The sequence below is a fragment of the Globicephala melas genome, chromosome 6, assembly GCF_963455315.2.
Source record: "Globicephala melas chromosome 6, mGloMel1.2, whole genome shotgun sequence".
Lineage (NCBI taxonomy): Eukaryota > Metazoa > Chordata > Mammalia > Artiodactyla > Delphinidae > Globicephala > Globicephala melas.
Window position 1 is genome coordinate 5,872,612 of NC_083319.1, and position 9,537 is coordinate 5,882,148.

Genomic DNA, 9,537 nt, shown 5'->3' on the forward strand with positions numbered 1-9,537 from the left:
GACGTGTGCTTTTCCTGCCGGGGACGCCCTGGGACTTGGTCGCTGTCCCGGATCAGGCAGCTGTGGCCAGTGCAAGGGCCCTGTTCCAGGTGCTGGAGGACCAGGACGACCCCAGTGCTGCCCTGCGCTTGGGAGTCAGCACTGCCCGATGCTGTGCTCTGGACACCGCGGGCGCATCTCCCCAAAGAGCGGCCGGTCGGCGCTCCTGGCCACAGCTCCCACGGTCCCGGGGCCGGCACGTATTCCTTGCCTGGCACAAAGTAAGGGCTCAATGAGCTTATGTTAATATTATTATTATCACTATTATTTACTTGCTATTTATCTTGAAATTCACTCAGTATTTTAAAATGTAAATATCTCACATAATTTCATTCTAAAGAATGACATCTGTAAACATCGCAGGTCGGAGGTCATGTATATATTTGGGCATGTGGCCTGAGGTCAGGTTTGGGGCTTTTTTGGTTTGTTTGAAATATCATTCACTATTTTAAAGGGCACAATTCAGTGGTTTCCATTATCATTATTTTTTTTCTCCTTTGGCCGCGCTGCGTGGGGGATCTTAGTTCCGCAACCAGGAATGCCCCCTGCGTTGGAAGCGCGGAGCCTTAACCACTGGACTGCCAGAGAAGTCCCTCTGGTTTTTAGTATATTCACAGAACCGTCACCACGATCTAATTCCAGAACATTTTCTCCACCCCCAAAAGAAACCCTGTGCCCCTTTAGCAGTCATCTCCCATTTATATTTTTAACATAAAATAAACACATGTCATTGGAGCCACGTGCCCCCCCGCCCCACCCCCGAGCATCGTTTGAATGACCTTGATCACCTCACGGCATACCTGTCCCCCTTCAGCTTTCTTGGGCACGGATTTCGGGAGTCTTCCCCAGCCAGGCACGAGGGGAGAGCAAGGGGGAGGCATGTGGCTGGCCGGGAGCACTAACCAGGGGGCGCTGGGTGCCAAGGTCTGGGCTCCAGGTGGGGGTCAGAAGGGTCCCAGGTAGCCCAGGAGAAGGTGGGTCCCAGGGGCGGGATGCAGATGCGTGCCCACTCTCCTGTGCACAGAGGCACCTGCTTTGCACTGTCATTTGCTTAATGTCTATCTCCCTCCCACCTGGAGTCCATGAGAGGGTCAGGACCCTCTCTGCCCTGACCTCCACTGTGTCCCCAGTGCCCAGGCGAGCACCAGCCACAGGAAAGGCCAGACACCCCAAGATGGACCTCATGACCTCAGCCCCTACGTACCGCACTCCTGCTGTGCGCTCAGCCCATTTTATATACATCAGCCCTGACACCGCATGCCCACACAAGGGGGATGGGACTGCTGTGTCCTCTCCTTTTAGGGATGAAGATACTGAGGCCCAGAGAGGTGGCAAGTAACCCAAGTCATAGGCTGGTGTGTGTGTGTGTGTGTGTGTGTGTGTGCGCGCACGCGCACGCGCACGAGTCAGGGAAGCCTGAGCCGGATTCACGCGCTGGAGTCCATCCAAGCTCTGAACCATACTCTGAACTGAGTGAATGAAAGCAGGGCAGGATAGGGGTCAGGGGAGAGAAGCTTCCAGGTGACGAGTCCCTTCCCCATCCCCTACACCCAGGTGGGTGTATAAAGATAGGGAGAAGTTGGCCAGGTGGGGACCCTGTTCCTGCAGCACCACCCACCCACTTGGAGCAGCACTGGTGCCTCTGCCACTCCCGGCATCTTAATTGAAATCTGTCGGCAGCCACCGGGTGTGGGAGAAGCATTTAAGCGGGGCCCTGATTAGCTCCTGACAGACAGGGAGCCCTGACGAGAATGTCAACTTGAGCCCAGCCCTCGACTGCCCTGCGCTGTTCCCTGCCTCTGCTTTTCCACACTCTCCTGTCACCTTCTCATCGTGTGTTTTGTCTTTTCCTATTGAGTTATGGGAGCTCTTTATATATTAAGGTTATTGATTCTTTGTCAGATACACATGATACGTAGTTACTCCTGGTCATTTGTCTTTCAGCTTTTTTTTTTTTTTGGTAACATTATTGCTTATTTCCTAGAAGTTTTCAATTTTTATGTAGTCAATGCTGCTAGTCGTTTCCTTCATATCTTCTGAGTTTTAGGCCCTGCTTTCCCCTCCTAGTTTTATATCAATAAAAATTTTTTAAATAGGAGTATTTTTAAAATGCTTTTTCAGTGTTAGGTGGTAGGTTCAGGTCTTTAATCCATCTGGGAGCTCATTGGGGTGATGATGGGCATCTCAGTATTCTTCCACCAGGATCTTCCTCCCCACTGTCTGTGATCTGAACTCTGATAGATGATGGGGTTGGATCTTGGCTCACCCTCAGGGCTGTGAGCATCCTGGCAGATCAACAAGGGCTGGAGAAACCCAGAGAGTAAAGACTGAGGGGGAGGTAGAGGCAGGGAGGGAGGTGGCCTTCAGGGGAAGAAGGGTAGAGGCGAGGGGGACCAAATCCCAGAGGAACCCGGCCCTCCCTCAGGGCACCCTCATGGGCACTGGGACTGCGCATGGAGCCCTGATTCGCCCGCAGGAGTGGGGTGCTAATGATGGGCACCAGCGGCCACTCAGTGGTGGGGAAAGGAATCTTCCAGCATCCCCACTGGGCTGCTCTCCCTCTTGCCCTCTTCCTGGATCAGATTACTTGTCCTGGGCAAGAACTGAAGGACATATTTTTGAAGTCTTGGAGTACGTCAATCAACTTGTTAACAGTGGTTAATTCTAAATAATTGTTTACAAAAGATGATGGGTTGGGAAGATACATTTTCACTTCATTGTTCACGTACTACTGGATTTTGTTCCTTTGTTTAAAGACCATGTGTTATTTTCATGATGATGATGTAAAGCAGTGTCCATTTTGAAAACATAAATAAATAGAGTTCTAAAATTGGGGAAGAAATACCTTAAAAACAAAAGTACTGAATGAGAGCACAGAGTCTGGGCAAGTCTGCCTGGGTTCAGATCCCAGATCTGCCACTTACCAGCTGTGTGACCTGGGCCAGTTCCTTAACCTCTCGGTGCCTCATTTTCCTCACCTCTAAAACAGGGATAATAATAGCACCTGCCGGGGCTTCCCTGGTGGCGCAGTGGTTGAGAGTCTGCCTGCCGATGCAGGGGACGCGGGTTCGTGCCCCGGTCCGGGAGGATCCCACATGCCGCGGAGCGACTGGGTCCGTGAGCCATGGCCGCTGAGCCTGCGCTCCGCAACGGGAGAGGCCACAACAGTAAGAGGCTCACGTACCGCAAAAAATGAAAATAAAAATAAATAATAGCACCTGCCTCATTGGATCCTGACAGAAGCAGCAAACGCCTGGATAATGTGTGCAATGGGCCAGGCGCTGTTCTAAGAGCTGTACAGGGACACTTCAATTACGCTGGACTCGTTTTCATCCCACTGGCTTCACGAATCCACGTGCAGCGCTCACAGCAGTGCCTGCACTTGTAAGTGCCGTCCAGGTAGGGCGGCAGCTGCTGTCCTTGTTGCCTATAGTCTTCCCTTTACAGCTTGGAAAGCCCTCTGGCCCTCCCTCCACGGGTGTGCAGCCTGGGGCCCAGAGAGGGACAGCAGCTGGCTGTGAGCCTCCCGCCCAGGGAGGAGCGAGAGAGGCAGGGAGACGAGGCCCTTATGCTCCCCAGGCCGGGTCCTCTGTGAGGAGCGCGGGTGGCTGCTCTGAGGTGCTGGCGGGTCTGCTGTCTGTACGGCTGTTGCTCTTCTCATGGCTCCTTCTCCTTCGCCCTGGACCTGGACCCTGGACCAGAGGCTTTCCTCTGGGCTGGGTGGGGAGGGGGGCGCCGCACAGCCCTCACACCCTAGGGGCGTGCACACGCTGACCCGCGCAGGAAAGGAAAGTGGGGTGGGGGGGCGGGGGGGCGGCTGATGAAATGTCACTCAATGCTGATAACTCGTAAGGCATTTAATTAAATGCCCTCTTAATCAAGAGGTAATCAAACCGGCAGGGAAGCACCTTGAGTGTGAGTGAGTGTGGGGAGGGGGAGGGGGAGGGCCTGGTGTGAGACCCCCCCCAAGGAGGGCGCAGGAGAACTGAGGAGGGGAGGGACGGGGGCTGCGGTGGGGTGGGGGAGGAAGGGGGCCAGGGGTGGTGAGGGGCCATCCAGAGCCAAGCCCCAGAGACGGCAGAGGGCACGGTCTTCTGCCTCTCATCCACGAAGCCAGCATTTATTGAGCACCTACTGTGCGCTGGACCCACCCTCAGATGCTGGGGTTCTACAGTGAGCGGGACAGTTGTGTTGCTCTCTCATGGAGCTTCCACACGGCAGGGGAGGCCCGACAAGGAGACAGGCGGCCAGGACCAGAATGATAAGCACCGATGGGGCCACCTGGGTTGGCAGAGGTCCTCAACCTCCACAGGAGGTCAGGCAGCCTTCCTGAGGAAGTGAGACCTGAAAATGAACAGAAGGTAGCCAGGTGAGGAGTAGGGCCAAGTGTCCCAGGCAGAGGGAACAGCATGTGCAAAGGCTCAGAGGCCAGGGAAGTGCATGTGAGTACCAGATCCCGTCTGGCTGGAGCCCAGAGTGTCAGAGAAGATAAAGGTGGCATCACCCCCAATCCAGAAGAGTTTCCAGACTCTTCCTGATTCCTGCAGTCTTTCTACCAGCCTTCAGCTTAAAACATTTGGAAGGCACAGTCTGACTTAAAGCGAGCACAGAGAACACGAAACATGAAAAGCTGTCAGTCCTGTTTCCTGCCAAACACAGGCCTGCAGGAAGAAGGAAGTAGCCCAGGACTGACAGCATACACTTGGCGGTGGTTGTCTTTCTCTCAGCAGCCACGTGAGCTTAACTCTTGTCTCTCCTTGGTTCTCTCTGGGGAGGTCGCTTCCTAGGCCCCCCCAACGTCTCCCACCGTTCTCTCCCTCGTTCCAGGGCTCAAGAGGATCCACGCCCTGACCACGCAGGCAGCCTACGAGCTACACGTGGACCTGGAGGACTTTGACAACGGCACAGCCTACGCCCACTATGGGAGCTTTGGCGTGGGCTTGCTCTCCGTGGACCCCGAGGAAGATGGGTACCCGCTCACTGTGGCCGGCTACTCGGGCACTGCAGGTGGGGCTCCAGGCTACGGCGGGGATGGGGAAGGGCAAGGGTAGCCTAGCAGTCTCCCCAGCTGGGAGGACAAAGGCGGTCTTTCCCCGCCAGGATCAAGGCTTCTCACTGCCACCTCCCAGTCCCCACTGGTCCTCACACCAGCCACATGAAGCTTGCAGGGCCTCGCCTGCAAAACCACCCATTTTGCAGATGAACAAAGTGAGCCCAGAGCCAGGAATCAGGACAGCTGGAGTCTGGGCTCTGCTGAGCCTCTAGACCCCCTCTGGGCTGTGTCTCTCCTCTCAGGCCAAGGCAAGAAAGCAAGGAAAGGGAGTGTGTGACAAAGCTAGGAGGAGGGAGAGGCTGCCTAGACGCAGGGACAGCCTTAGGGACCACCAAGGCGGCACCGTGCGTGCCTGTGAGCTGCGTGGACACCGAGCGTGGCGGCGGGGCAGGTGTGCACGCACAGGTGTGCACCAGTGTGCCTGTGGGGGGGCGCGCGTGTCTGCATGTGTGCACGTGCACAGCCTGGACGCACGTCCAGGGGACTGCATTGTGTATGGGAAGCTGTGACGCATGCACGCCCCTGTGCCCCCGTGAGTACACACCTGTGTGTGCACCTGCGCAGGGGACTCCCTCCTGAAGCACAGCGGCATGAGGTTCACCACCAAGGACCGAGACAGTGACCACTCGGAGAACAACTGCGCGGCCTTCTACCGCGGCGCCTGGTGGTACCGCAACTGCCACACATCCAACCTTAACGGGCAGTACCTGCGCGGCGCGCACGCCTCCTACGCCGACGGCGTCGAGTGGTCCTCCTGGACCGGCTGGCAGTACTCACTCAAGTTCTCCGAGATGAAGATTCGGCCGGTCCGTGAGGACCGCTAGACGGGCGCGCTGTCCGTCCCCGCCCACCGCCCGCCCCCGCCCACCACCGCCCACCACCGCCCACCGCCCGTCTCCGCCCCCGCCCGTCCCCTCGCCATCCCCACGCCCACCCCGAACTCCGCTCCTGCTCAGACGCCCGCCCGCCTGCCCGCACATGACTGACCCACTCTCGCGATGGAGTGGGCCAGGCCAGCCCCGACACTAAGCACCCCCTGCACAAGTGAGGCCACACATCACCTTCGCACTGTCCCCACCCACAATTTGCCCGGCTGCTGCGGGCCGGGCGAGTTTGACCACCCCAAATTCCGCCTGCCCAGACTTTGGCTCCTGGGCTGTTTGCCTTCCCTGGGCCAGGAGTCTGCCACGTGCTCCTGGCAGCCCTTCCACTTTGCCAGCCCAGACACCTGGAGTGATGGGCACACAGAGGAGGGGCAGATGGTACCCCTGGAGCCCTTTGAGCAGAGGGAAGGGTCAGATCTTTCTGGGTCACGTCTGAGGCCAGCCTCCCTGGACCTCCGGACCCCCCCCCCACCTCGTTCCTCTGGTGCCTGGAGGTCCGCCCTCTCTCCCAAGGACTGGGGAGTGGCTGCTGCTAAGGGCTGCCTGTGCCCATGGGCTGGGTGGCCACATCCCGCCATGCCCCTCGGCCAGGCTGGGGTGCAGCTGCCTTCGGGAACTCGCTCCCCAAGGTGACTGAGATCAGTTCCCTGGAGCCCTTCCCCACCCCCGAGCCAACCCGCTGTCTCTGCAGGCCTGGGACGTCCCCAGTCCCCTTGGCCGTTGTGCCCGCCCGCCTCCTGTCTTCCCCGGGCGGCTGGAGCCCCGCCGCACCCCACCCCGTTCCCCTGCCTGTGGAAGGCAGGGGCGGGGCCTGCGCCGCTGGGCTGGGCTGGGCTGGGGCTGGGCTTGTACCACCCGCCCTCCGATTTCCAGGCAGGGACTCTGGGACCCTAGGACCTCCTAGGAGCAGGCCTGGAGGGTGAAGCCTGGACCCAGATGGGTTTGGTGGCTGTTACCGGGTCAGCCCGGACACTGCTGTCTCAGTGGGGAGGTCGCCCCCTGCTGGTGACTGGGGGTGTTGCCACCTGGAGTCGGGGGCAGGGAGGGCCTCGCCGGGCAAGTGGGGGAGCCTGAGGTGCCCGCCAGGCACTCAGAGACATTTCTCACTGAATCCTCTCAACGCCCGATGTACTGTTACTGCTGCCCCCAACAAGAAGCACAGGTTCCCAAGGCCAGCGGCCAGGACGAGCAGGGCTGCTTTTCCACGTTCCCGCCTGAGGGGACCCGAGGGAGCCAGGAGGTCAGCCTGGAGAGCCGCCCAGAGGGTGGGCAGCCCAGCGACCCCTCCTCAGGCAGGGGGGAAGCCCTCCTCTGGCTTCCGATACAGGACACCTGAAGGCAGCCAAGTGGGGGAGTGCGGGGTTCAGCTCTCCCTTCCCCTCCCCCCAAGCTTTGTGCTTCAATAATAATAATTCAGAGACGGCCAGGGAAGCAGGAAAGGCCCCAGGGGAAGCAGGAAAGGCCCCGAGCGCCGCTGGCTGGCCACGTGACCTGGCCGGTCCCCTCTAGCCCCACCTGGCTGTCGGCGTTTGGCAAGGTTTGCGGGAGGAGACGCCATCCCTGCCCTCCTGGCCCTCAGCTGACATCAGAGACGGCCAAGGAACAGGTGATGACAGCTCAGTGTCACCAGGGCGGTGACGGGAGCACACAGGCGCGGGCGGGTAGGGGCAGTGTGGCAGGGGTGTGTGTAAGAAGACCCCAGAGACCTCCTGCTGGCTCCTTTCCCATCCTCTAGAAGCCAAGAGAAGCAGCCCACCTGGGCCGCTGGGCCCCAGCCACGAAGCAGAGGCTGGATGGGCCCTGCGTCCTCATCCCGGGAGCCCCATTTCCCCCTCCCTCCTGCTCCAGGCTGGGGCGAGCCGCTGCTGCCAGCCTCACGGTGCCAGCCACTGTTTAGAACGTGCCAAGCGCTTCCTGATCTGTCATCAAACACACTCCTGGTGAGCGTGATGTTCATGGATTCACAGATGCGCGTGCACATCAGGAAGCTCGGGCGTTCATGCCAGGGCTTGGCCGAGGAACAGACGTGCCACCGCTTGGGCCTGGCAGGGGGCTGGGTGAGGGTGTTTCAGGAGCGTCTGGCCGACCTGCAGACACTGGTTCCTTCCCGCCGGAGAGCACCAGCCCCGGTCCCAGCCCAGGCCTGGCACCACTGGGGACACGGCCGGACCAGATGCTGGCTGAATGGGCACAAAGCCCGTCATGGTGAGGACAGTAAGGCCAGCGCACCCCCCTTCCTAAAGGGCCTCCCTTCACAGGCTGGCGCTGAGCACACACAGTACCTGGGCCGGGAGGCTGAGGGGAGCGAGGCAGGCCTGGGCCCTGGCCTGGAGGAGCTCCCAGTGTGATTTCAGCGCAAATGGCTATCACTGGAGATGGGAGCGACCACAAAGGGAAGGGGGCCCTGGGAAAGCCGGGGGGAGCGGCAGCTCTGCCGAGACCGAGGGGTGACAGATGGGTGCAAAGGTCACCCAGGACCCATGGTCACTGCACCCGAACCCTGACCCACGATGCCTGAGTTGATGGCTTGATGGTGGGGTACCTGCGGCCCAGTTGTACCACGTGACGGGGCTGACACCTCACCTCCCCTTTCCTTCCTTCTCCCATGAGGAGAGAGCCAAGCAGGGGAGGGGTGCGCTCTACACTGGGATCCTCAGGCAGTGCATTTATGCCCCCAAAGCTTCCGAAAGTTCCTTTCCACAAGCACAGGTAGGTTCTGTGGGATCAGCCAATGGCCGCATTCCTTGTCCTGCAAACTTTGGATACATCTCTGGGGCGCCACCCAGCTGGCCACCCCTGCTCCCCGAGTCCAGAGGAGGGACGGACGCTGGGTTTCCACCCTGATGGCCTCAGCACAGTCAGCAGTTGAGGACAGAGCTGTGGGCAGGTCTCAAATTGCATGTTCCCCCCCGCAGCCGTATGTAAATAGGTTGTATAATGTTTGCCTTGGGGCAGAAGCGATATCCATATCCCAGGGCCCACCTCTTCCTGGGTCCCCCACGGCCACCCACCCTCATCCACGCAGGCCTCTGGCCTGGAAGGTGGGAGCCCCGCCACCCAGGATTCGGAGGATTCGTGGGGTTCATCAACAGGACTGCTAGCTGCCTCTGCTACAGCAGAAGGGGAGGGCGGAGGTGGGGGCACGGGAGCAGGGCTCGGACCGGCGGGGTTTAAGGAGCCACACGCGCACCAGAGGACACATTAGAGGATGTACAGACAAGGACATGAGGCTTTGGTCCGAGTGCTGGGGCCTCCCCAGGGCCTGTCTCTTCATCCGCTAGCAGGGAGAGGGCCGTCCCCAAACCCTGAGTGGCCACGCAGCTGGCAGGACTCGGCAAACCCGGAGGGCTGAAGTTGGACCTCGGCGGGACTGGGGGGCAGGGAGTGGGGAACCGGGCTCTGACCTGCTGTGCCCTCAGGCTGCCTGACTCCACACAAGACCTGTGGTGGGAAGAGGGGCGGGGCTAGGAGGGAGCTAGAGGCCAGCGCAGCTTGCGATGGACAGATGCTAGTGCGGCCTGTGTGCACTTGTCGTGTGTGTGGTCCTGTCTCCAATAAAGT

The 9,537-nt window shown here is 59.5% G+C and overlaps 1 protein-coding gene across 1 annotated transcript in view; it reads left to right on the forward strand.

Annotated features, from left to right (window-relative positions):
- Nucleotides 1-9,537, forward strand: part of FIBCD1 (fibrinogen C domain containing 1) — a 33,802-nt gene extending 24,265 nt beyond the window's left edge. The window contains exons 6-7 of the mRNA XM_030838546.2: nucleotides 4,867-5,046; nucleotides 5,657-9,537. Of these exons, the coding sequence (XP_030694406.1) occupies nucleotides 4,867-5,046; nucleotides 5,657-5,916 (440 nt within the window). The 3' untranslated portion in view covers nucleotides 5,917-9,537. The remainder of the gene's footprint in view (nucleotides 1-4,866; nucleotides 5,047-5,656) is intronic.